This window comes from Nothoprocta perdicaria, unplaced genomic scaffold (assembly GCF_003342845.1).
Source record: "Nothoprocta perdicaria isolate Ctin4 unplaced genomic scaffold, notPer1 scaffold_72, whole genome shotgun sequence".
NCBI lineage: Eukaryota > Metazoa > Chordata > Aves > Tinamiformes > Tinamidae > Nothoprocta > Nothoprocta perdicaria.
In genome coordinates this window covers 3,325,325-3,352,422 of record NW_020455999.1, presented here as the reverse complement: position 1 = coordinate 3,352,422, position 27,098 = coordinate 3,325,325, and the positions used below count along the sequence as shown (strand labels likewise).

At 37.6% G+C, this 27,098-nt stretch overlaps 3 protein-coding genes across 8 annotated transcripts in view; 1 reads left to right on the top strand and 2 right to left on the bottom strand.

Moving 5' to 3' along the window:
* Positions 1–1,202: 1,202 nt before the first annotated feature.
* Positions 1,203–10,262, bottom strand: LOC112957410 (solute carrier family 35 member E2-like). The gene is made up of 11 exons (XM_026051050.1): positions 10,209–10,262; positions 9,657–9,761; positions 9,341–9,566; positions 7,439–7,906; positions 6,849–6,984; positions 5,978–6,105; positions 5,445–5,565; positions 5,297–5,350; positions 4,841–4,913; positions 4,254–4,399; positions 1,203–3,973 (listed from the first exon to the last, which is right to left on the bottom strand). Exons 4-11 carry the CDS (start codon positions 7,761–7,763, stop codon positions 3,727–3,729), a joined length of 1,230 nt encoding a protein of 409 aa, XP_025906835.1. The 5' UTR covers positions 7,764–7,906; positions 9,341–9,566; positions 9,657–9,761; positions 10,209–10,262; the 3' UTR covers positions 1,203–3,726.
* LOC112957411 lies at positions 10,166–18,044 on the top strand. 3 transcript variants are annotated; one of them, XR_003251221.1, is made up of 9 exons: positions 10,166–10,245; positions 10,618–10,690; positions 11,145–11,298; positions 11,604–11,749; positions 12,996–13,172; positions 13,866–13,979; positions 14,294–14,458; positions 15,638–15,881; positions 16,176–16,228. XR_003251221.1 is itself a non-coding variant. In XM_026051051.1 (9 exons), the coding sequence occupies exons 1-9, from the start codon at positions 10,226–10,228 to the stop codon at positions 17,206–17,208; spliced, it is 951 nt and encodes a 316-aa protein (XP_025906836.1). In that variant the 5' UTR covers positions 10,189–10,225; the 3' UTR covers positions 17,209–18,044. The 3 variants fall into 3 exon arrangements, 2 of the variants coding, with proteins under 2 accessions (XP_025906837.1, XP_025906836.1); XM_026051051.1 differs by lacking the exons at positions 14,294–14,458; positions 15,638–15,881 and adding exons at positions 16,879–17,026; positions 17,177–18,044 and having other exon boundaries at positions 10,189–10,245; positions 16,176–16,262; XM_026051052.1 differs by lacking the exons at positions 15,638–15,881; positions 16,176–16,228 and having other exon boundaries at positions 14,294–14,867.
* Positions 18,045–20,764: 2,720 nt separating this feature from the next.
* NADK (NAD kinase) overlaps positions 20,765–27,098 on the bottom strand; it is a 16,922-nt gene continuing 10,588 nt past the window's right edge. For 3 of the 4 annotated variants that reach the window (XM_026050940.1, XM_026050939.1, XM_026050941.1), the window contains 7 exons: positions 26,996–27,081; positions 26,627–26,729; positions 25,747–25,898; positions 25,503–25,602; positions 24,681–24,838; positions 23,410–23,492; positions 22,443–22,757 (listed from right to left, as the gene is read on the bottom strand). In XM_026050940.1, coding sequence (XP_025906725.1) covers positions 22,610–22,757; positions 23,410–23,492; positions 24,681–24,838; positions 25,503–25,602; positions 25,747–25,898; positions 26,627–26,729; positions 26,996–27,081 — 830 coding nt within the window. In that variant the 3' untranslated portion in view covers positions 22,443–22,609. Of the gene's footprint in view, positions 22,758–23,409; positions 23,493–24,680; positions 24,839–25,502; positions 25,603–25,746; positions 25,899–26,626; positions 26,730–26,995; positions 27,082–27,098 lie in introns of all 4 variants that reach the window. The other variant, XM_026050938.1, reaches the window with a different exon arrangement.

Here is a 27,098-nt window from a genome sequence, read left to right as displayed (position 1 = left end):
CGAGAACTTTCTTCTTTACAAGGTTAATTAAAAGCCACGTAAACGCTGTAAACGTTAACAGCTCCAGCAGCCCAAGGACCCGCCTCTAGCCCCAGCAGCTCCTCCCACCCTCAAGGCAATAGCCACAGTCCCAAAACGCACACAAACTGCTCTGCATTTCAGTCCTAAGCTCCTAGTTTGCTGTCAAATGCCCAAAGCTTTGATCGTATGAGCACAATGCACGGTAGTATTTCTTAAAAGCACTAGTTTGACTAGTAGGACTGTAGAAAGTAACCCGAGTTTTGACTTTTCCTCAGCAAAACTTCAGAACTCTGAGCTGTGAGGTCAACAACCAGCTGCCGTTCCAAGGGGACGGGGGACTCACACTACAGAGTTCATTTGCTGCAGCTTTATTACCTCAAGTAACACCTTTAGGGATTAGGATCCTAGGATTAAATGTGGAATCGTGCATATTACAACCAATAACTGTGACAAGTGTACACACAAAGCATAGAAACTACTGTCTTTATTTGGGTATAAATGGGACAAGGCTGACAGCTATTTCATAGCTGTGAATGTGAGCAACCTCACTCTCTACACGCGAAATGCCCCTTGAAACCAGAAGCCGGAACTAACCATGGACTGAATGAGATCAGCCTGACAGGAGCTATCACCAGGAAGAACAGCTTTCACAAAAGAGTGTTTAACCACCCAAACAAAACTGCTGGACTGCAAAACAAATATTCTCTTCAATCATGATTCCAGTACAAATATCATCCTAAATCCAAATTTTTATTCAAAAACAAGACATACGTTCTACTTCTTAAGAACTGTATCATTAGAGTGATTATATGAACTGGACTTAGTCCCTGGAGGGAATAGGATTAAACAGATCTCCCATGACCACTTTGGAAAGTAACAAATATCACTGAGTAACTGCCAAAACATCTATTTCCTACAATGCACCAGTTTTACCACTGCACAGGAAGATATAAACAACTGCCAATCTCTGCCAATGAAATAATCATAATTAAAAAAAAAGACATGAAATAGAGCGACGGAAAAGGAGAAGCTACCATAGCATGCATCTTTCTTTTGTTCTTTTTCCTTATATGTAATTATAGGGATGAGCATATGACCATAAAGGATCAATTTTACTATTTGTTTGAATAAAGCATGATACCACAGACCACTTCAACAAAGTCACTTTTATAATGACAGCAGAACTAATACATAATGAAGGTGTATGCGCATGAATTCAGTGTGAGAAGGGCCATTCTTAAAAATTTTATAGAAACAGCAATCAAGAATACAGGCAGATAAAAGTAAACACTTACATGGTTAAATTACTTCACCACGGAGAGATGTTAAAACACAGAAAGTGCACAGGGCACTTACTGTACTAGAGTTATTTCATTACTCATCTTTTTAGGAAATCTGTCATTTTGGAGATGTCAACTGCAACAAGTAATATTTTACATTTCCAAAAATTGTGCGTTTTCTTCAATAAGCACTTGTATCATTTCAGCTCAAGGGAAGGGAGTAAGAAACAGAACTTTTGCCTTTGTGAAATACCCCCTCTTCAGAAACTATATACTAAAATATTACATGCCTAATGTTGCTCTATGTTAAACTTGCAGTACTTTGGCTTACTACTACTAGTAGTCATATTTAATTAATTTGTATTTATACACTGAAATCCATATGAAAACCCAGAAAAAAAGAGCTGTATATCCATTCTGGTGGCAGAACACCATGCATAAATACCGAGAACATCCTTCCGCTAATAAGCGGATACATTTTTGATTTTGGAAATGTGAAGTTTTCCATGTTTTCCAAAAGGAAAACTATTTGGAGAACCGTTTTTGAAGTTTTAAACACCTCAAAAGTCTGCCTTTCAACCCAAGCAATGCTCAGAATCCAAAAGCTTTCGTGCAGGGCTGTCAACTCCCTTTGTTTTAACAGATGATGTATACAGAATAAATACAATAAAGGTAGCAAATACAGCAAATGCTATCTTTTATGCAAAAATTTAAAGCAGTACATTAAGGAAAAGGAAGAAAGCCGTTCTTATAAGTGGATAGTAAAAAAAGCTTTCTTTGTTTAGCCTAATAAAAATAAAGGCCAAGACGAGTGCACATAAAAGTACATAACAGGAAAAAACCCTGGAAAGAAAACAACCCCTTCCCACCAAACTGAATTATCCTGCTCATCCTCTCCACCAAAGAGCAGGTAGAGCTAAGCCAGTCACCAAGAAACTCCAATATGTTAGAAATTACAAGCTGCAAAATCCTCCCAGATGTACGGGTTTGCAATTCTTCCAGTAACAGGAAAGGCAAAAAACTGCTATCTTCCAAAGTGGAGGAGATTGCAGGAAAACTGAGCTAGACCACTAGAAAGATACTTAGCTTTCCGCTTTCCCCAAAAAGAAGAAATGCAATGCAAAATAGACTTTGGTATCCACCAAATCTACGGAGATTATTAAATCTGTATCTACCAAAAAAGAACAGAACTTGCCTCGTAGTCCACAGCATTTTGCAAATAATATTAGTAATGACAAAGCAAATCAAACATCAATGTTTACAGTGATAAAAAGAAGTTGCAATTTTCCACATATGAATCTTTAAGGTATAGACCCAGGCAAATCTTACACTGTGACCGTAAGTAAACATAATACAACAGAAATAAACACAGGCTAATCAAACAGAATCAGAAGAAAGCCTTCTTCAGACATCCAAACTTAGGAACAATTTTTGACTTCCTCAGGGAAAGTCCACTAAAGCTAATGGAATTACATTGGAAATGTAAGCGGGTGCTTAACTTTTGCAGGAGCTCCACTTCTATCTTCCTACTATAAAATATAAAATAAAAGACCATTTTATCCATGTCTATAACAGCAACCTATTGTTTTTCAGAAGAGAGGTAATTATTACAATTAAGCTTGTTATAACTGTTACAGACTTGTAACCCTGAGTTTCTACAACGCAGTATTTTTTTTTGTTGCACTCTTATAAGAAAAAAAAAAATCTTCTGCCTCCTTTATCACCATAGATTCAGTGGTTTTTACCTGTGAGCAATTCAAAATACTTATTTAATCCCTCTGTTTTATAATAACATGTATATATTTATATATTTTCATTTCAATATTCACCCAGCTCAGCTACAACATTTTCTTGGAGAAAAAAAAAAATTGCTTTTCCTTGCTAGCTTTGTAGTCAGAAATAGCTCATCCTTACTTGGGGGCATGRAATCATTTTCATAGTTTACTTGTACACCAAAATCATTTATTGGGAGAGGGGCCTCTTCCTTCCAGTTTTATAACACAAACACATGATAGAGGACATAGTACTGTCATAAGCAATCGGAAATGTCAGTTAAGGACCAATTCATTCCACACCAAGCAAGCAGAATGAAGCGAACATGTTCCCCTGTTATTTTGGTGGAGAAAGGAATCAATTTCCAACAAATCACTGAAAATCTTTTGCAGTATAGGCTTGTATATTATTTCAGTCAAGAAAAGATTACAAAACTGTAGTTATCACATTATATGACACTAAGTCCCAGGGTTCAGTATATCAGTTCCTCGGTAAATCAACTTACTAGATTCTTCCCATTGTTTCCTCTGTTTCAAGACCCCATCTTGACTTGCTGTGGACCCAAATCCAAATCATTCACAACTGCTGAGGAAATAACCACTTTCAGAGAGATCCTTTGAGTTACTCTATTTTGGAAGAATAAATGACCATATCAATCATATGGTTTCAAATCCTTGGAAATTAGTGGTTCAGTATCTTCTGTCGTACTTTCTGCTGGTTGTGGAGCCGCAGCTGCCAGGCTGTGTATGGTTTCTTGCTGATGCTGCTTTGCCTTGTTATATAGCAGGACTCCAATTGTCACTAAAACAGTCCCAATGGCTGAGAGGCTGGTGATTTTGTTACCAAACACAATAATACTTAGCCAGATTGACAGTGCATGCTTCACAGTACTGGCAACACTGGAAAGGAATATAAAAGTTAAGGCCTAGTAAAGCTTTCTCATATCCCACACAACTTTATGCTCTCATATAGTTGGATTTTTTTTTTTTTTTAAGCACTAAATCCAATTCCACTCTTCCTATTTGAACTAATACCATAACTAAAGTGGGTTTTGGTGGATCTGACAACTTTTCTTCTTGAATTTGTGCATTTACATTATTTATTTGGATATCATCTTTATTATCTAGCTCCTAAGCAGGAATATTAAGAAAAAAATAGGGATCCTGTCAATATTTTTACCTGAAAGTCACAGGAGAAATTTTTCCCATCAAGGCATACGCTGTAACACTTTGCAGGTGGAATAAGACTCCATCTATTAAGAGAAGTACAATGACATCTTGATTGTAGCTGAAGCTCCTTCCACTTTTCCCAATTACGGGCACATCCTAAATGGGGGGGGGGGGGAAAGTGAATACTCCCACATACCATGTGAATATAGACAAAAAGGCAGCAGGTATTTAACATTTGTTTTTAAGTCTTTATCTGAAACTTTAAGTGCACCAATTCAGACAATTTTATTTATATATATATATATATATATATATATTTCTCTTTTTCTTTTTTCCCCCCTCTTTAAAAGTTTAGAAATTAAATCATGTTTTCTGGGTCACTTGTCAGCTCCTCTCTACACTACTTCTTTCTACTACTTCTAAGTATTCTTCTTCTAAGTATTTTTGAGTCTATACTTCTTTCAGCATATTTTTTTCCAATCTTTTGTAAAGAGAAGATGAAGTGCATTTTAAAGAATAGGAACAAAAACTAAAGATTACTTATATGCATGCAAGTCAAAAAGAAAATAGACATCGGTGTTAGCAAATTCAAATTACCATAAAAAAAATCCATGCTGGAATAAGCATAACCACTGCAGCAGCACTGGTATAGAACTGAAGCTCTGGGGCTCTACAAAGGACAAACACACAAAAAATTAGGAATAGCTTCTGCTTTCTTAGACCTGAAGAAAGCTGCCTCCACTTTAAGTAGAAGTCTCATTATTTCATTTACAGACATCAGAAAATAACACAGAAAAAACATCTACCAAGCCTTGGGGGCAATAAATTCAACAAACTCTTGGAAAGAGAGCATTTTGCTTTCCAGGTTGGCTAAGCTGTATTGAATATAGAAGACAAAGTTTTCAATAGTGTGTGTTAAGGGAGTTTGAATTAAATAAAATATTGTAGTCCAATCTAATCACAACTATTGTATGTTTTTTGTTGATGTTGTTTTTCAAATGCAGCCCAAGATCCTTCTATTATCAACAAACTTGAGTCATTTTAAATACTTACGAAAATCTGTACTTATCTCCACTGAGCAGTTTTTTTGAAAAGACATTTTGCAAACTGAAATAAAAAAGGTAGATTTTAAATATAACAAACCAAACTGTGAGAAACAAAATTCCTCTATTCCACACACATGCCCTTCCTTATGCCTTACCAGTCCATGATATTAGTAGACAAAGCTGCTGAGAACCCCAGAATGTTGAAACTGATTTCAGTAGCTGTACACAGAGCTAGCCCGCCCATAACAGGGATAAGGGAGAGATTAACCAGCAATCCTGCAAATGAAAAGCAAGTTTAAAACCTGTGCTTAATTATTGTACTTCCAATATTTTTCACCGTGTTGCAACACAACAGATAATACAGTCAGAAAAAGTTTCAATTCCAGCTTGACCTCCTTGATTAAAAGGAAACAAACAAACAAACAATTTATTTGAAAGGTTCTAAAGTCAGAGCTAAAATGGTAAGAATGTGCTCTGGAAAACGATATGAAAATATGGAATACTGACTGCTAAAATAAATAAATAAAATTAAAAAAAAAAAAAAAAAAAAAAAGGAAAATAGATTGGTGCCTGTTTGCATTTCATGTTTGTCAAAAGATAGTAATATTCACTCTGCTTGCTCTGTAATCGGACCAGTCTTCCTTTGGCACTACGTACAATGATCTTGTTTTAAGGGTGAAGTACTTACCAGTGTATTCCCCCAATATCATTCGAGACATAATGACAGTAAAAATAGGTGCAGAGCTTTTAACTGTTTCTGCAAATGAAACTGCCACATTTTTCAAGCTGACAAGCCCCAAAACTACTGTTGCAAATCTGTAAGAGAGAAGAACACATAAATCTAAGCAGAGAATGAAATAAGCGTAAACATCTAATTTTAGACATTCAGCCTGCCCTGCAATTTGTCAAGTAATATATAAAATTGAGCTACAGTAACCAAAAATAGGCATGCTGAACATTTATTCATACTTTAAGCCATGAAATTAATCAGTACATCTGCACAGTTATCAAGATAATAGCAACCCTGTTAGTTCAAAACAGATTTATCTTACATAATTTTTGCAGTGTAGACAAAAATCAAACAATATATTCTTTCCTATATCACAGACTGATTCTACCCCAGCACACAACAAATATTTATTTTTGAAAGGCATCATATATTAAAAACTTGTATCATCTTTGAGGTAAAAATTCTGAAAAAGTTGACAGAATAAAGCACAATCATAACACAGATTATACTAAACAAATTTCAGTCTCAAAGAGAGCAAGAAATAACAGCAAGTGAAAAGATGTTAGAAAGTGCAGTATGTGCTAATATTAGCAGTGCTAATAGCGATGGAATGCTAAGCTAGTCTCAAAAATGGCATCTAGTTAGGAAAAAGATAAAATTGTCCTATGAATTTTACAGGGGGAGAAAGAAAGATAAATACTGTTTTAAACAGTTCCGAATCTCCATAAAAGACCAAGAAAAAAAAGTAAGAGATCCATGGAAATGTATGCTCTGTACACAAGAACATAATGAAGCAACCAGACTCTTGGAAAAAAAAATAACTATTTACCTCATTAATCCAACAAACAGCATTATCATAATGAAATTTGGTGGATACGAGATGCGTGTTTTGTGCTGGTACAAACAGCATGGAACAAACATTTTAATACAGCCAATGAAGGTGGTTGAAAGCATTTGAACAGCACCTAGAAAAGATGAGAAAATAAATCATTAGATGATGAAAACAAGAAGAATCAAGCAAAATGGGAGTCTATAGCATTCCTGGTTACTAACAAACATGGCAACTGTTATTTAGGTTTTATGAATTTTCAGAAACATCCTTTTACATCTGCAAACATTTGGATTTCTGCAAATCAGTTAATCTTAACAACTCCGCAGATTAATGACATTTTCAATTAAGACTTGATTTTCTTAAAAGCTAGACTACAGGGACAAAGAGAAGAAAGGACAGTGTCAGAACCTCCTTTATAGGCCAAGGTTGCAAGTTCCCAGCTCTGAGATACACTCCCAACCACCTAGAAAAGCCTTTCTCACTTCAGATGAACCATTTACTCTCACAGCTTTAGATCTGGTATTGTCAAATATCTCACTGTAATTCAAGCATAAAAAAAAAAAAAAAAAAAAAAAAAGCAGGGTTACCTAGCATGCTGGGTTCTCCTTCCAATAATGAGAGGATATATTTGTTAAGAAAAAGAGTGCAAAAGCTGAAGAAAAACCACAAAGTGAGGTAGATGAGAGCATGAGAATTCCAGATTCCCAAGTCTGATTCAATGACTGTAGTCTCTGTGATAGTTATCTTCAGGACATTCTCCTCTGGGACACTATCACTTCTAGCAATTACAAATTTTTCAGTCCTGTTAGCAAAGAATGAGCTCAACTGAAATAATGTTTTTTCCTTTGGCTTTTCTTCAAGGAGGGGAGGATTAGGTTCCTCCAGTGTCTGAGTACTTGCTACCGTTGACATGCTGTCTTTAAGAAATTAGCATCTGTCCTTAACACAAAGCAATATTAAGTACACAGCTTCAAGACACTTCAAGGACAAAAACATGCAAGTAATCTTTCCTCTCCAATGGCCTGGAAAAGTGTATTTGGTCCTCCAAATAAGATCTTGCAAAAAAAAAAAAAAAAAATCAGATGCTTCTTCATATGGTCTATTCCACTTTCTCTTCCTGAGAATAAAAATAATAAAAAAAAAAAGCATTTTCCATTATAATTAATTCTTCTTCAAGATTCACCAATCATCTTTGTCTCAGTCTCCTTATAACCACTACAGAAAAATCTTAATAACTCAGAAACACAGGCAGAAGCATATTACTTACCCTCTTAACCATGAACTTGAGTTAAAATGAGCTATCAGTAATCAAAGACAGTAACTTTCAGTAAACACACATTTAATCTCTATTGTCCTAGTAACTAGATAAACCAGTGAACAAAGTGGAAAAATATATCCATTAGACCAATACATCCATTATCCATGTCCATATAGACTTGCTGTCTATTTAATCGCTTTTAAACAATGCAGCGTTACCTATTTTGCTACCGTAGTTGAAAAAGGCAGCACTAGATCTTTTGCCAAGAGCATTCTCCTCTTATAACTTACACAAATTTAGTGGGCTACAGTAGTACAGTCCAGAGAGCAACACAAACATACCCTGACCTTTATTCTTCTGCAGTCCTGTAATGTTAACGTCATAATAGCAAAACAGATTCAAAGTCCATACTGGAAAAGAAGATAAGTGCACTGAACAGTTTATCTGCAACATTAAGACCTATAATTGTATTTATTGCTTTTATTTTGAAGTACATGTTTTAAGGAGAAAAAGGAAATAGAATATGACAGATGAGAAAGAAATGACTGACAGGACCTTTTTTGCTCTGTGATGAATGAGCACGAGGGGAAACTAAATTACGATTTATAATCACATTTGTGGGATAAAGGAAACAGTGAATCTTAGAGAGTTAAAAAGTCACCATTCTCAGTTTGAAAGTTAATCATAACCATCTATTCAAAGCTGTTTGAAATGAGACCTACAGTATATTAAACAATGACAGCACAGGAAATGACAAGTGCTAAGCAAAAATATAGGAGTTTTAACAAATAACATCAAAAATGATGTTATCATGTTATTCCCTTATCCCTTTCCGCTATTTTCAGAGCAATTCACCACAAATCATAGCAAATCACTGAGAAACAGTGGGAGGCACTGAGATGTGCCTACTGACACATTCACATTAATGCATATATTCAGTTTAAGTGAAAACAAATCAATTCAAGCTGGTTCAACGTTCAAAAACAATTAGCACTATCACAACTTTTTAAATAATTACTGTTTATATTGCTCTATCAAGACAGAAACCAATTAAACACAATAAATTGCCCAGCCTCAGCAGTACAGATATATCATGTCTACTATCAGTGACTCCACACACAGCAACAAGCAAAAAAACAACTAACACTTGGGTGATCAGGAACTAAGAAAAAAAAATGCCTCCAAATTACTGACCTGCTCTCTAAAATCAACTGGAAGGTCTTAAATTTACCGAAAGAGTTCTTCATCTGGGCCTACGTCAATCTTCTTCCTTTAAAAACAGCCAGGAGTTGATGTTTGCCAGCAGATGAAATGTGGCAGCGGATGGCAGACTGTTTCTGTCAGCTTCCACTCGGACATTCACTCTTCCAGCTCACAGTACATGGCTTGCAGCGCATTTTATACCCTTCTTTGTATCTTTGCTCATCTTTACTACGTTAGAAATAAATAAATAAAGGCTGGAAGAAAATACATTGCAAATATTTGAGAAATTGAGAAATTAAGGCTTATTTAATGGTGGAAAACACACAAAAACTTGGTGTGCATACCTCTGCCACCCACACACAGCTCCTGCAGTGACACGGGCACAGCAACCAGCACCCCAGGTACGCAGGGGATCAAAGGGACGTTTCATGATACAGGGATGAGGGCACCTAGGATGTTTACAAAGACAGCCTCAAAGCCCGGCACATCTAAGGGAAGGTCCAGGCGGCGCAGCGCACCCTCGCACAACGGCTACCCGGCCGGTAGCGGCTCCCGAAGGCTGCTCCTGGGGAAGGCGCCTCAGTTACCACAGGCGGCCGCAGCACCTCCGGCCTGAGGCGATGCTTCACGCGGCCCGCCGGCGACTGCGCAGGCGGGGCCGCACTCTGCCACTCCGCGGCGCCATCTCGCCGGCCCGCCCCGCTCGCTCCCGCCGCCGCCCTCCCGCTCTCGCCGCCGCGCTCCCTCGCGACGGCGCCTCAGGACCTCACGCGCTCGCTCCCGCGGCGCCTCAGGACCGCTCGCCACGGGGAAGTGACGTCCCCGCCACCCTCCCTCGCTGCCCGGAAGTGTGGGCGCTGCCCCAAGCCCCAGCTCCGCCATGTAGGCGCCGTTACCGGAGCCCGAGGGCAATATGGAGGCAGCCGGCGACAGGTAACAGCACCTCACAACGCAACACGACCTTCACGGCGGCCCGTAGCGTAACCTGCTATCAGCGCGGCGGGGGGCGGGGGAAGGTAGATGGGCGGGACCAAGCGCGGAGCGGGGGCAGATCCTTTTTGCTTGGTGGGGGGGACACCGGGCGGGGAGGAGCTTCACCCTCCTTCACCTTCACCCTCCACCCCGGCCTCTACTTGGTGTGGCTCAGGACCCCCCCCCCCCCACCCCCCAACGCGCGGGGATGGTGGGTGGCGGGTGACGTCACCGGTCTTCTAGCCTCTCGCCCCCTCCCTCCCCGGCCATGGCGGCGGCGGCCGTGAGGTAACGGCTGCCCGGTGGCGACAGGAGCGTCTCTGTCTCCCCCAGCGACGCCGCGGAGCCTCCTCGGCCCAACCTCGAGCCCCGGCACCGCGAGCTCATCCCCACCCCCTGCGGGCCCGTGAGTATCCGAGCCGCCCGCGGCTTTGCTACAGCATTTTAGCCAGTCTCATATGTATATATATGTGTGTATATGTGTATATATGTGTGTATGTATGATGTATTTATAAAATATACATTTATAGTTTCCATATATATGCTTATATATAACTGCTAGTGTGTGTTCAGGGTTCATGGTTGTTCATTCAACACTGATTTGCTAAGGAAACCTATCAAATAGCACTTTCATTCAGATACTCAATTATTACTTTTTTTTTTTTTTTTTTTTTACAAAATCTTGTTTTCAAAGAGAGGATACATAATCCATCAAAAGTTGTTTAAATATAAGAAATATTTCCAATATATGTTAAAATCATGTTCACTTAAAATCAGTTTAGCCAACTTTAATGCATTTCTTCCAGAATGGCAAATATTTTGTGCCAGATTATTGGTTTAATATGTTTCTTTCTTTACAGATAAAGCCTTGTTCAGAGCTGTCGTTTCCTGTCAAGATCTACTTCTGTGTGACTATTTTGTCTCTGCTGAGTGTAATAGGGCTCACCATAGAGACACTCATTCAGCAAACTGAGGAAAATTTCACCATTTCTTTTATACAGTTAGTTGGAGTTGGTAAGACACATGCTTTTTATATTTTAAAAGAAATAGATTCTTTGCCAAATTAGTAATTAAGGAGTAATCAAAGATTCCTGTTTCACTCCATCTGACGTATTATATGCAGTGTCTTCTGCTAGTTTAGCATTACAAGTTGGTGCTTTTGCCACTCGTGCTTTTTTTTTTTTTAATGATATTTTAGAAGAAGGATCAATAATACATTTGGTATCATATTAAACATGTTCATGTGTGAACAATATGAAAAATCACACCATATGCAATCTGTTTTCACTTAGTAAATGACATTTCTTTTTCCTTTCCAGTGTTCTGTGTATATTACGTGACTAGAGGAATCCTGCAGGAGAATCGCCAGGAACTTGTCGTCTTTGTTCTTTCTATCTTGCTAGTGATGTTTCGTTCCATTATCAACTTCGCAGTTCTTTCAGATGAACAGAAGCCAAAACTCCTGGTTAGTCTCCTTACTTTTCTCCAGATCTCGGATTTGAAGATGTTAGAAAGGCAAGGAATCTGTGATAAGGACACTGAACACATGTAAAATGGGCTGAATTATTCCTGCCAAGTCACAGGAATTGACACTTCTCCAATGGTACATTTGTTTCTCTAAGAAATTTTAAGTGTTTCTTTATAGTAATATCTGAAAGTATTATTAATATCATAGAATTTTGTTCGCATGGAGCTGCCACAGAAGATACCACCTTCACTTAACCAACTCTGCCTTGGATTTTAGTCTATAAAGTCACTACTTTAATAAATCCAACCTAGGAACTGAACTGAAATCTTTTGAGCTGATATGAGGAAAGAGTCACATTAGGGTGGCATTTTCCAGATATAATGCCCATAAAATCAACCTTGTGATTTTTAAGAGAGTTGTGATACCCACTGCAAGGAAACAAAAAGGTATAGTGTACTAGAGGAGGTGCTGTCATTCCACACTCGTGTTTGTATTTCACAACAGTAAAATGTAAAACAAGAACTGTATCCTGTGCATGAATAGGGTTTGTAGTTTAACTTCCTCTTGCTGTGTTTCTCAGAAGTCCTTCCCTTTTATGGTTACACAGCTTTCCCAAAGGTGAAAAGGAGGTTCCTGATCATCCAGAAGTTGTTCTTGGATAGAAGGGATTGCAACCAAGCTAGCAAGATCAAAGCAGAGCATAATTTGCCCAGTCAGGGTACATATCAGTTGTACATTTATTTAAACATACTTATCTACAGCAAGTGGGATTGATAGGGTCAGTAAAAAAACAGGCATCAAAGGACTGCAAATTATTTTAAGGTATGTATTCCTAGCCTTCAGCTTACATAGTAAACATATAAAACCAAAGTAAGGCCCGATGAAGAAATGTAAGGATTTTTTTCCTACTAAAAAAGTTACTTGGATTTATATATAACTACTTCCACTTCCTGAACAGAATTACTGTGTGAGAATAAGATTATCAGCAAAAATAGTATGAATTTACAGTTGTTACCAAGTGGTTACATTAAACAACCAGAATTATGAACACATCTTCACTAATTAACAATATGACAAACTATCATGTTTAGCTGTAACTTAGACTGCTTATTTCAGATCTCTGTAGGCAGATATCAGGTAGTTTGGCTGTCCTTATTCCTTTGTTATTTTCGGTTATAAATGATTTAAAGACTGCCCCTATTTCATTGTGGCCAGTCACTTACTTATGTGTCTTTCCCATCAGGCCCGCTTCATCCTGATTCTCCTGGTTGGCTCCTTCGATGTGATCTGTGCCCTCATCCTCATTCAGAGTGAAAGCATGATGGCCTTCCGTGTGGGCGGCGCTCTCGAAAGCCTGCAGTCACAGTACTTCATGCTGAATCTCTGTTTTTCCATGTTGACCTTTGATCTTCAGGCACAGGTATAGAACTCTCCCCAGATAACCCCTTTTTCTCCCCTTCTCTTAAGCCAAAGTTAGAATTAGACCAGCTGAGCTCAACTGTTAACTTCCTAGAGCAATTCTGTCTTAGCTTTTACTTAAGGTTAGCCTACTAACGCTCATCTCTTATGGTATTTATTATAAGGAGGCCTGGCTAAAAGACAGAAAAAAAAAAAAAAAAAGGATCAGCATAACATTTTCTCATTGTCATGCCAAAATAATGAAAAGAGACTCTTATTTTGGGGGAAAAAAATTACAGACATTTTCAACTATGATAGTTGTCCTGCAGTTGGGCAAGTGTTGCTGGGATGGGAGAGGGGAGGAAGATCATAGCCTGACCCAGCACAATAAGGGTGAGATAATCTGAAGTTACAGATAGGCTAAGTGAACCCAACGCCTGTTTAGGAAGATTCTGTACTTCTGTACAGCATCGTGCATTCTTACTCTGCCCCTGTAGTGTTTTATACTTGTCTGGAGTACATCTTGCTGCCTTCTCTGTTCTTCTGTTGTTGCTAATATCTATATGGGGAATTCTGTCCGTCAAGTTTTGAGGGAAAAAGATACCTCTTTAAGATCTGCCCAAGCCTCTGTTGCTGGGATTGTGTCACATATTTTCAGTCAGCTGTATTGCTTTAAACTAATAGTTTTATCAAATCCTTGTCTTTTCTCTTTTAGCTCTGCTTGTGTATTGTGCTGACAAGCCTGCGTGAAACCACCCTTCTCCACACCATCCTCTCAGCAACAGGAGTGCTCTGGGCATGCCTCAAAGTGACCATTAGCATCATCGCAGTAAGTGTTAAGCTAAGAGTGACACTTGCAAGGGGTCACCTTCCAGGACTACGGTCTCATCCTGAGCAATGATCACAGGCTGGGCCGCCACAGCCATCCTGCTCTATACATACTGCACAGTGGGAGGGAGCCCAAATGGAGCCAAATAGAAACCAAGAGAACAGCAACACAATGAAGTCAGGTTTCTTAGAGATCCAAGCCTCTCCCCTGAGCATACAGGAGGAGACAAACTCACACTATCATTATTCCTTTCTGAGGAACATTATTATATTCTCCATCCTCTACCTGACCACCTACTTTCATGAAACTTATAGGATCACAGTATCTTCAAGATCTCTACCTCTCTGACAAGGTTAGGTGAAACTGGCAACAGTCCTGCAAATTATTATGAAGATGGATAGACAGACACAGTGAGACTGCACAGGCCTTATTTCCTTAGGAAACCACACCAAAACGATGAGTGGTCCTTTATTATCAAGGTAAGTGGCAATTTTTAGGTTAACATAAGGATTTGTGAACTTGTGTAGTTGTTTATGTCAGTCAGACAAAACTTTCTTTGAAGTTTGAGGGCTCTGTTCCAGGAAGGGTTGTAGAATCAGGCACAAAGGTGATCAGATATATGCTTCTGATACCAGAAGGAAGGATTTTCTTCCTCCAGCTTTCTTGGTTGTTTGCTTTAGTCATTCATGGGAATTCCTAACAGATGAAATAGTTTTCTAGTATGAGCTAGATATTATTTCCTGTATACCAGTAAGAGTTTTGCTTACTTTCCTTGGAGAAAAAAAAAAGATTCTTACAGCTTGTATTCATTGTGTTTTATTGTCACATTGTCTTTTATTTGGTGCTTTCCTGAACAGCACCCCCTCTGTTGTGGCTGTTGTGTAAGGAAGTATGGAGACATACATAATACACCACAAAATATAAGCATAATAGAATGGAACACTAGGAAGCACCTCGGAGGCAGTCTTTTATGAAAACTGCAGTACTTGAAAACAAAACTTCAAGGGTGCTTATTTCAGGGTTGATGCTGAATGCCATTTCACTCACCTTTTTTTGCTTATTTGTTTTGTTTTTTAATTTATATCTATGGTCTCCCACTTCCTTCGGTGGATTTATTTTTCCTATCTCAATTATTAAATTTAGGCTCCATAATACTATCTTCTCCCATTTATCTTATTAGTCTCCAGTTTCCTCTTTGCCCTCATTTTCTAGCCAATCCACACTGTTCTTTCTCACCCTTAGTCTATTTTTTTTTCCCTTTTGCTCTTAACCTAAGAGAAGCACTATGCAATACCACAGAAAATGGAGCCAGCAGCAGAGAATGGACATACTCTCTTAGAGGAGGCTCACTTCCTTTAATGCTTCTATTCATTGGTTCAGATATTGACCATTGCAGAAGGATTCATATTGATCTTGAGGGTTTGATCAGATGTATCAAATCTTATCTTAACAGTTGGTCCAGGCACTGGTTTTAGTCACAGTGACTCAAAGGAGTCCTTTGCCCTTCTGGTTAAGGATTGCTGGAAGCTACCACTGGCTCCATCAGCTCTAGGGATTTTTCCAGCCATGAGGAAGAAGAAATGATGGACTTACTTTTTGAGTCTCAAGGTTAAGCATGACAGTTATTCTGATAGTTCTGCCTTCTCTCACATTTTTAGTTCTCAGAGACTCTACTTTCCTCCAAGAGAGATACAGCCGGACGGAAAAAAAGTGACCAAGTATATGCTGTAACTTATGAAAATATTAAATTGTTAGAAAGAAATAAGAGTATACCTCAAGAAATACAGTAAAAAAAGAAAGGCTGAAAAAAAAATACATCGGCTTAGCTGCAGTGGTCCTCAGAAGAGTCAACAGCTTACTCATTTATAAGTTAGCTGGGAGCTGTACTGAACACATAACAAGGTAAGGCTCAAGAGGATGCTGAGATGGTTCAAACCATGTAGCTGTCAGGTTGTGCCCATAAAATCAATGGTTTTGATTTTCACCAGCCACTGTCTTGGGTTAGTGGAAAACAGAGATCATATTTCCTCCCAAAGAGCAGAGGTAAAGAAGGAGAAGTGGAGAAGTAGAAAGTTATGACTGGGCCTGGAAACTGAGCTACAGCAATCCTTTAAGTACTGTTGGATAAATGTATAGCCTTTATAAAGCACATATAAAACACTTACAAAGCCACATCTATCCCATCTTATTTTACAGATTCTAAAAGAACTGAAACCTCTGGTGTGGATTTTTCTAAGCCAGAATGTACCTGAAGTTGTTTTTCTCATCTACCTGCTTTATATGGTATGCATCACGCTTGTTTGATAATCAGGCGCAAGACTGGAGGCCTTCACTTTGTTTTGAGGTCCCTGAGACCCAAAATATGATACTTCATTCATCAGCCTACACCTCATTGTGGCAGTTACATCCTATCTCTTCAAGGTCAACTTTCCAGACAGGAACCATTCCAGATTGCTTGATTTGATTTAGTTGAAGTGAGAGTCTGTGGAAATACCTGTGACTAGCAAACTGTCCAGACTGATTAGGGAAAGATGCAGTGAAATTATTCATTACAAGATACACATCTATGCAAAAATGCCTCCCCTTCTTCCCATTAATCTGCAGCGGAGAGAGACTGACACCTAAGATGAAGTCTAGTTTCCTTATCTCCAGTATAGCTGTTTTTTTCAATCTGGTTACAATACAGTTCTCATATGACTTTTAATGATGTTGGTATCAGAAGGCATAAAACATTTATCTACTCTGCAGTGAGGAAAACAAGACCGTTTAAAAAAGCCCAGGTTTGCTTTTGCATGATTATCTGTTGACTTTCAGCAGTTTAACTGATCTTTATTTTACAGCATCATGATTTTGTGTCACTAGAGGCTGACTACTGTTTTACGTCTCCATTTTCCTGCAGGTAGTAACAGAGTGGGGCAAAGGAAATTCTTATACTCTGGAAGCTGCTGTCATTACTGGTACCTGCATTTCTGTTGCAATAAAATGTGTTTTGCTTTGGGCATTGATTCATGTCTACCGCAGCTTTGGACAAGGGCTGAGAGAAAGAAGTAAGTAGTTTAAAAAGATAATACTGGTATTTGACATACTAAAGGGTCACAGAGAGCCACTGATCTTAAGCTACCCAAGCTTCCTGTTACATTATGGACATAAATACTAGTAGTGGTGTTGACTGTTACATTTTTCCTTTCTTCCCACAGTGTTTTCTTCCTATGGAAGGATTGACTCCTGAGCATTCCCTCTGTGGTTGATCTGCAGCTCTCAGCGTGAAACTCTGAAGTTTCTCCATAAGTGGGAAAGTTCTGATCATGCACTTGCATTCAGAATACAAAAAAAAAAAAGGGGTCATTTTTGCTGAGATGGGAGAAATTGTTTGGAAAAGCTATCCCAAAAGGGGGCAAAGAGACTCAACTTTTTGATATTACAAAATCATTGTTCAACATCTATACATTTTTATACATGGTTTCATACATGGTTTATACTGTGCTTGGAAACTACAGCAGTGTAGCTAGTAACCTAGCTTAAAAGCAAAGTACACTCTAGAACTTAACAATAATCCTCTCCTTCAGTATGTCTTGCTGACAGAACAAGATGTCTTTCACCATTTTCCTTAATAATGTTTTGCAGCTGCAGGAGATTCATGAGTGGGAAGTAACATAAGTGCTGGTTTAATCAGTCCACCAACATAATGAAGACAATTTGCACAGCAGTCTTTTTTTTTTTTTCCTACTGGCTCTTGAAGTAGATTGCCCTGCTGTCATTTCACCACAGCTGTGCTGCTGAACAGAGGTTACTAGAGCATAACCCAAGCAAAGTGAGAGGCTTTTCATAAGCCTCTAAGTTGTTTTGATTCCCCAGTCTGCACCCTCACAGAATACTTAGGGTTTTTTCCTTTTTTTCTTTTTTTAATCCCAACTATACATTAGATCTATGTAGTTTAATCTTATGTTCTGACTCTGAAAATGGATCTAACTGATGTGCCATTTCATGTCCAGTGGTGATTCTTAGAAAAAAAAATTACAAGTTTCTTATTTTACTAGTTGCAAGCATTTTTACTGACTGTGTATTTTTTTTTAATAAAGTATGAACTGTTGGGGCATGGATGATTATTTCTGACATCAACAGTATCACGTGGGAATAAACAGTGTAGAAGAGGCTGGAACTGCAATTAACATGTGCTGTGATAATTACCACCATATTTCCCTTCATCTGTGTCTTTAAATTATGGGCACTGCACAAAACAGTTGATCTGTTGCAACTGAAAAGACTTTTACAGGGAGAAACTCAAAACTTCTACAAAAGTATTTCTTGCAACAGTCTTCCCACTGAATCTATTTTATGTACATTAGAGGCAGGAATAGGTTAAATGTCTATGATCAGACAGCACAGCATAAATTGCAGCACTTTCACTTTTTACCCAGCTAATCTGATCCCGGGTATAGATAATCACTCTGCCACCTGTCTAGGACAAGCAGCTTCACATTTTCTAAGATTAAGGCAGATTATTCTGGCTGTGTAACAAAAAGCAGCTATTCACCACATTATTAATTACCTCTCACCAATCAAAAAAGGAAAGCAATGGGAACAAACCACACCATCCCTATTGCACAAAAATAAATAAAGGAGGCTCTGCAAAACCATCAAGATATTCCACGGTCAAAAGTCTTAGCAAGTTTTTACCTAGAATGGTATGGAAAAGAAGCTTTCTGGTTTGGGTCTTTTTTTTTTTTTTTTTTTGGTTAGTGCATAAGCGGTAGGTCAAACTGATTTGTCCATGCTTAATTAATAATAATTGTTTGAGAACCATACAAGACCACAAGACCAAACTACTTCTCATCCTCCAGGGCTACTGTGCACATGTGCCACAGTTGATAATACTTTGCAGAAAAGATGAAAGAACAAACATTCTAAGACCTCGCACAGGAAATGGAATATAATTTGGCAAAATGCTTTTAGGCCCTGTAAACCTGTGCTCCACAGTAACAAATGCTTAATTGCTATGGCCAGTTCAAATTGTCTTAAAAAGCACTACAAACTCATATCTATTACAAAATAACTTTCAATACAAAGAATAGGTGCTTCTCTACCACTCCTTTCATTAACAATGCAGTAAACCTTCTCATTGCCCAAGGAGGAGAATGTCATCATGAGGTGGGATTACTGCACAAAGATTAAATTTGATTTAGCAATCCGGGGAACAGCAACAGCAAGCAAAATCAATACCAAGCTTCACATCCACTAGCAGAGAGGTGTTTTTCTTACCGAGGCAGCTGAAATCCATGCTGCCACGTCATTACTTTGCAAATAATCCAGATAAATCCAAATGTTTGCGTTGACATCCTCTTCAAGTTTCATATAGGCCAAAGGCCAAGATACATCTTCCTTTTTTTGGGCTGCTTTAAAGTTGTTTCAACTTGCACAGCAAATCCAAAACCTTTTACTTCAGAACTTTTGATAAAATACCGGGATCCAATAAACATGTTTAGAAAAAACTATATACACGTCTAGAAAATAGAAGCTACTGTCCATGAGTCAATGTATTAAACACCCAACTGCATTTTTGGCTTGCAAGTAGCAATTGTGTATACCTAATTTTACATTTCCAACATTCAAAAAGCTGCTGCTGCACAAATGCAATTTTAAAAAAAAGCATTTATTGAAAGGATTGAAAAATATTTCTTTTCACCAATATTTAAAACAAGTTTTCAGAACATTAACAATATGTAACAAGATTTTTCTTTAAAAAAAAAAATCAGATTTTCTTATAAACATATTCACTTCCAAGCCTCCCTTTTGGCTCTGTTGAGATTGGAAAGTATTTTTAGAAATGGTAATGTGAGCAAACCTTTATATTAGAAATACTGCTCATAACCAGCAAAAAGCCACTTAAAGGAGTTCCTGCAATGCCATGAGCAAAATGAGTTTTCTTTTTGTTGTTGTTGCAAAAGGTAACCTGCATTAGAGCTTGTTTCCAATTCAACTCTAGTTACAACAGAGGTTGCTTTCCCCCTGCCCYCCCCCCCCCCACACACACACACTTCAAACAGGCAAATACGCAAAACCTGAATGCCAATCAAACCTCACTGTCATGCTTGAAAATTGCTGGTTTGAGGAGTAAAGGCCTTGGAAAGGGACTCTGGACAGTCAGATAAATTCGTAATTTATTAACAAATCATTCGCCTTGTGTTTTGGTAAAGAGAAGATAGGAATATTATAATCCAACTGCTTTTTCTGAAGTAAATCCATCCACGTGGCTCTTCCCCGTCCCCCCCAGTCAGTGGTTGTACCTCTCTACTGGACTGTGCAGTGATCTGAGGACAAGACTGTCATCGAGCAGGAAGGGCAGTGCAAGCAAAACTGCAGAAGCCACAAAGCCCATAATGCAATTGCAACAAATGGTAAATTTAAAGACACCCCAGTAAATCTGATTGAGAGAAAGTAGTAAATTAAGTTTTGTTTGCAGATTTCATGAACTATATACTGAAAATTAAAGTTGATAATTTACTCCATGAAATTTATGAAAAAGTATAAATAAAAAGTGCTGAATAGTTTTATCTTTAAAAAAAACTAAATAAGGCTCTTTAATCATTTTATCTCACCTCCTCAAAATGATTTCCACTCCCTAACGTGCTTAGCATTCTGCGTACTTTTCACTTAATGCGTTTATAGAACCACTGTACCCTGTTCTTTGTCTCAATTATTGCGTGTCTAAATAAGAAAACAAATGGTTTTAAAGCACAGTTTGATGCTTTTATAGCTCAAAAAGTAAACAGCTATTTAATAACTGAATATTCCATCTAAAAAACCCGTAAGCAGTTTACAGAGTACTGCAGACTGAAGTGAAGGATAAATACCAAAAGCTATCTGAAAATTTCCAAGATATCATAAAATTTCTCTGTTTAGACTAAATTAAACCAACATTCTATTTTACAAAATTTGCAAACCGAGTATTATAGTAACACAATTTCATTGTGATTTGTATCCCTGAGAGCTTGCTTCTGCTTTATGCAAAAGGACTCTCATCTTGATTTAATAAAATTAGACAGACTAGGGCAGCATCCAAAAAGGAAGAGACATTCATAAACCATCAAGGAGAGTAGGTTATTCAGAGTTCATTCATCAACACATTTCCCTTTACTGCCTTGGACCACACAAATAACTCAAGACAAGCATGAAGAGTTCAACAGAGCTTCTCAATCCCCTTGTAAGGAATTACCAACTTAATCAGTAAGAAATTAACTCCTCCCCAATACTACGGTGTTGGCCATGTATATAACAGATAATATCCACTCCTTTAATGGCCAACACAGCAACACTTTGGAAATGCTACAGTTTGGATAGTATCATCATGAGACTGCACCACAAAGAACATAAATGTAAACAATATACTTGGGCTTTACATTTTTTCAGTTAACATACAGTACAAGCCCTTTTTCCAAACTGTTTTTTTTTTTAATAAAAGCATGTACAATAAAATATGTACATTGAGAAGTTAGGAACATTTGAAAGCATCTTAAAAAAGTACATACGAGACTTAGAATATGTTGCGTGTGCTGAAGGCACCATTGCTACTATACTGGGAATGTGTATTCTCCACTCATCAGCCTACCACCGCAGTATCCCCTTCTGCAGTACTAAGCACCCAAAGCTGTGACACCTGTGAATGTTGAAGGCATTCAGGATAGCTGAGGACGTAGTTTTTCTTCAAGACAGTGGACCTAGACAATATAGTGGTAATTGTAATTCAAGCCCAAACTCTGCCTGAGCACCTGGTGATGTTTTAACTCTGTAGTCTCTAATATTACCATTTGTTCCAGATAATAAAACAGTACAAAATCAAACACATTGACAATTCACCAACAGAAACCGCAGAGCTACAAATTAGCTCTACTACCAAAATGCAAATCCCTGTAACCCCAACTCAGCCCAAACTAACACTTGCCCATGCTTTTCGTGGATATTTATACAGTGATGACAGCCAAGGGTCAAACACTTTTCAATCAGATGTGCACAAGAGATTTTTTTTCCCTTATTTTTTAAAACTAGTCCCATCTATTCAGAGAAAATACATTCCTGCATGTTCCTTCACAGTTTGTCATGTTTGCGACTACAGAGAAAGTATTGTAAATGCTGCCTTGACAGGAAGGCATTCTGAGCAAGATATATTTAGTCAGCAAAAAGCCTCTTTTAAAATAAAACTTCTTAAGGTTTTATATCCAGAAAAAAAATCTTAACAAATGGAATAGTAAATATACCAAATTAGATATTTTAATGCTGCTATTCTATTACGCTTCTGCATGCAGTCTAGCATGTTATTGGCAAGTTATTGGTTACAATCAAACCTACAGACTTGCTTGTCAATGCCATCAGAAATAATCCATTTTGAAATTTCAAATTTAAAGGAAATTAAATCTGGAATACAACAATAATAATCTAATTTCTTCCTTTTCCTGGTGGACAGAAAATAGCACAATGACTTCAGGCCATCAACAGATCAGACTACTATGAGGTACATCACTGTATATGTTAGTCTTGGTCTCCATCCATGTTAGCCAAAAACTTAAAACCCAGATATTTTAACAGAAGGGATACTGCCATTTTCCATTCCCATGAGTATTTTTAGATGCAGACACTTAAAATTCTTCTTCTTCAACAGTAAAGTTATTTTGCTTCTTCCGAACATTCCAGTGTAAACATTCAGCCAAACTTTCAAACCAGTCGCTCACAGGATCTCGGAAACAGATTGAAGGAAGAGGGTAGCAAGAGGTAGTGATGCTAATACTGCAAGAACACAGGAATACTCCAGGTCAGTCAAGGGCAAGGAGCAGCAAACCCTCTCAGCAATGATCATGGGCATGTATTTTTTGTTGTTAATCCTCAAGACACTAGCTAAGATACTACTGTGTTCAGCCATTTGGGGAAAAGAATAAGTTTCCAAAACCAGGCAATAACCAAGAATGCAGACACATGTAATCAGAGGGCTTCAAGTTGCTGCACGGAAGTTTTTTTTCCCCACACAGGGAGAACTTTAAACCACTCTATGAAGTCCTGCATTCTCTTCTCGATCTTTACAACTTCAGCATTGGAACAAAGGAAAATTTAAGTCATCATCTTGGCTTCTAAATTGCAAGTTTTAACTTGCAATTAAGTTAAACCTGCTTTAAGCATATAACGTTGTTTAGAGAGGCACTGAATATAGCTAACTCCTGTTGGTTTAACTTTTCTCAGATGTCCAAGATTTCTATTTAACTTAAAATTTACAGAAATTTCTAAAGACATGTCCCTTTATTGCCAGCTAAGCAGTATCAAGAGTTTATAAAAGCTTATTTCTTCATTGCTTTTTTTATAGTCTAAGCAGAATGAGAGAAAGGCACAAAAGACTATTTTCTGTATTTAGGAGCTTAAAAAGACTAGAGCTTAAAAAAGACTCGACCTGTCTCCATGGCATATTTCCTGTCTCTTCCTTCCATCAAATGAAACCCATGCTGTATTCCTGGCATCTGGGGAAAGCATAATCTGAAAAAGAGAAAAGAACAAATTTTCAGCTTGCAAATCTATTGTACTTTTTTTTTTTTTCCCCCTCCAGGAGCAAGGAAGAAACTTTCTCCATCTTCCATTTGGGCAGAGAATTTACTCTTTCCAATTTTACAGTTCCACTGAGATTTGGCATCGATTAATAATAGCTCTGCAGGAACACACTAAACAAATTAGCAAACATGAAATGAATATTTGGAATTATCTATGTCCTTCCATATGCAATAAACTCCTCTTGATAAAGCCAGTAAGGTCACAAAACAGAAAGATCTTCCAGTTACAGAGAGTGCAGGACCTCTCAGTTAGAACTGAGTTGACTTAGCATCTTTTCCAACAGAAATATAAAATTTATGAAGAGTAATAGGCTTTTGGTTTTAAAGCTATCAGATTCAGGAAGTTACAAGTTAATTGCTCATACTTAACATAAGTTCTTATGAAAGAGAAAGGACAAGTGACTGTCATTGACTGCTAACACCTATATTGCCACATAGATAATTGGATGGACAGCTGTGGCATGAATAAACATCCAATTCCTGAAGTCAAACAAGAACAACACGGCACACATTTCTTAAGGTCAAGGAAAACCCTTCTAATAATACTATCTCTTTTCCAAATTAACCGTTACAAGCCTCCAAACTACTTAAGACGCAGAAGAGGGGGTGAATTCTTCCTTAAACAGATGTATTAACTAAAATTGCACAATAAACAAATTATTTTATATTCAGGTTTTCCATGCCAACATTTTCTGCAAGATTACATCTTCTACCAAAATAAGCAGTGAACTGCAGACACTGCTAACACACTTAAAATCTGCAATAGCTTTAGCCATGGAGAATTCTTTTTATTCCTTTGAACTTCACTATGTTACATTCACTTTAGCAGAAATGAAATGAATAAAATTCTATTCATTAGAACACAAATACATTATGCATTTTTTGAGGAAGTCTACACAACTACAATCCAGTAAAAAGCTGTACAAAAGTTTAGTCAGAGTGGGTTATTATTCTACACAAAGATGTATTCTTCAAACAGAGTTTGAAGTCCTCCCACAAACAAAAGAATTGCAGGAAACTCAATACACAGCAATTCCTAACTGCTTCTTTTGGGTCAGGTTCGCTTGCTTACAGAAGCTTTAAGCTTGCAAAGAAAAATAACACAGAAGAAGCTAACCTTGAGCTCTACTCCAGCAGGAACAACAATGGGTCTGAAAGACAGTGAGTGAGGGCAGATTGGMGTGATCATTATTGCAGGAACATTGGGATGAATCATAGAAGCTCCTGCTGCAGCGGCATACGCAGTGCTACCAGTCGGTGTGGAGACAATGACTCCTGCGAAAAGAGCAAAAGTTTTGCTTAAGCTAATGTTAGAACCAGCACCCATCTTAGAAGAAGTCTAAGAAATGGGACTGTTACAAAAATGAAGCAAAGAATGTATTGACTTGGACTTCATGTAAGAGCTGTAGTCTAATATATAAAAAGACAGAAACTCTAATTGTTGCACAGTATATTTGTTGTACAACCTCATGTAAATTGCCTAATTTCCAGATCTCAGGCTACATATCTTTGTAATGCTGGCATTCACGTGTCAGTAAGGGATAAGAATTGCAGTTTAAGAGCTTCAACTCCTGAAAGTTGAAACTCCTGACACTCCTCCTCATCTTTAATAGATCTTGGCCCTGCAGCAAATTGCAGATAACCAGGCAAATTGTTTTCTGAGCGGCTTTTACCCTTTATCCTAATATATTATAGAAGCTGTCCCTTGTCTTCACAATGCTATATATACACACCATAAAACATGCAATATTCTTTAAGGCACTGATACTGTTGTGAATTCCATAAGTTACCAAGGCAAAGCCTTATCTATCCTTTACACCTTTTCTGCAACTCAGGAACTGAAGCTGGAGACAGTTTCCATATGAGAGAAACCAGACTCTGGTAAAATGGCAGTCTACACAAGAGCTGATAAGCAACGTGACTCAAGGAGCAGACTTACCATCCCCTTGCACTGTGGTTATAAGGTGTCCATCTAGAAAGACATCTACATTGGAAAGGTATGAAGAAGGACCACGATCTACTACAACTTCATTTAGAACCTACAATGATATCAAATATCACTACTCTATGATAGCTGACTTGGTGATGTAACAAACGACAAGCAAAATCATGCTTTTCAGATCTTTGTAACTTTTCAATTACAATTTTGTATTATGAAGTGCCAGCTGAAGGATTCCTCTGACCTGATATTGCATAATTTGTTTGCCCACTTCTTTCTCTATATTTGTAGACACTACTCCATTTTCTTCTATTCCATTCTGTATTGTTGTCTTCTCTCTGTTCTCTTTTACTACTCTCACTTTCAGCCTGCTTCGTAAAACAAGTGCTGCATTGCCTAGAAGTGAAATACAGCAGAAAATGAACAAAAATTATATACTAAAATTGTGTAATTGTGTAATTACTTGCAATCTGAGCAAAACACTATATGTCCACATGCTTTCAACATTTCTAATTTCATTCAAAAGGTAATTGTCTATGTTTTGTTAAGGTCAAGTCAATTTTTAATAGTAATCAGAAAAAACAAAGTCAAATTTGAGCTAGTCTTTCTTCCCTCTCCTTATGATGTAAAAAGAAAATCTAAGTTTTATAAGAACACAATAAAAGTTTAGAAAAACACGGAACATTAAACAACCTTCACTGAAACAGAAGCTTAGAAGTTTTTTAAAAAATATTGCATTACAAAAAGACACTCTAGAAATGTGAAAATCCTACACATTTTCAGAAATCATTAGAGTACAACTCAAATAACCTTGGGATAAAAGGGACAAAATATTTCTTCAAGTCTTTTATGTATTCTGTTCAGAAGAAAATGACTTTTATGTGAAATATAAAATATGACTTCCTTTACAACTATTTATCTATCATTTAATATATGAGATTTGCATTTTCTTTTAGCTTTTTTTCTTTTTTTTTTTTCCAAAGTTTTATCTAATTTTTTTTTTTTTGTGACCCAGTTTTACGGGAAAACTTAAGTGAGTCAACATAAAGAATTAACCAGTCTTGGAAAAATCTGCTGAAAAACTTAATTAAAAGAAAAAACACACCCTGTCCCCTTAAATTTACCTTCTATAACCTGAGTGACTTGGGATTGAAAATTCTCAAAATTAAATGGAGTAAGAAATCCAAGGGATCCCAGATGAAAAGCCATAACTGGAGGTACACTACCCTATCAATAAAGAAAAGAATTAAAAAGCTACTAAATTATCGCAGTATTTTGACTTTTGATATAGTTTCAACTGTGCACAATAAAAAGAGTGATACAGTAATGAAGCATATATGTTATTCTCAGGAGGTAAGGGGTAAAGGGTAAACTTAAAAACAGAATGAACAACAGAGAAAGCCRGCGATTCTCTATAACAACAGAAAAAAACAATTTACAAATACGCCAAAAAGGAAAGGCAGGCTTTATATCTATTTACTACGAAGACTAACCTGAAAAAGTGAAGAAGCATAAAGTAAGGTCCCATCTCCTCCTAGGCATATGATAAAATCGATCTGATTGGAGATATCATCATAATCTAAAAAAAACAAAAAC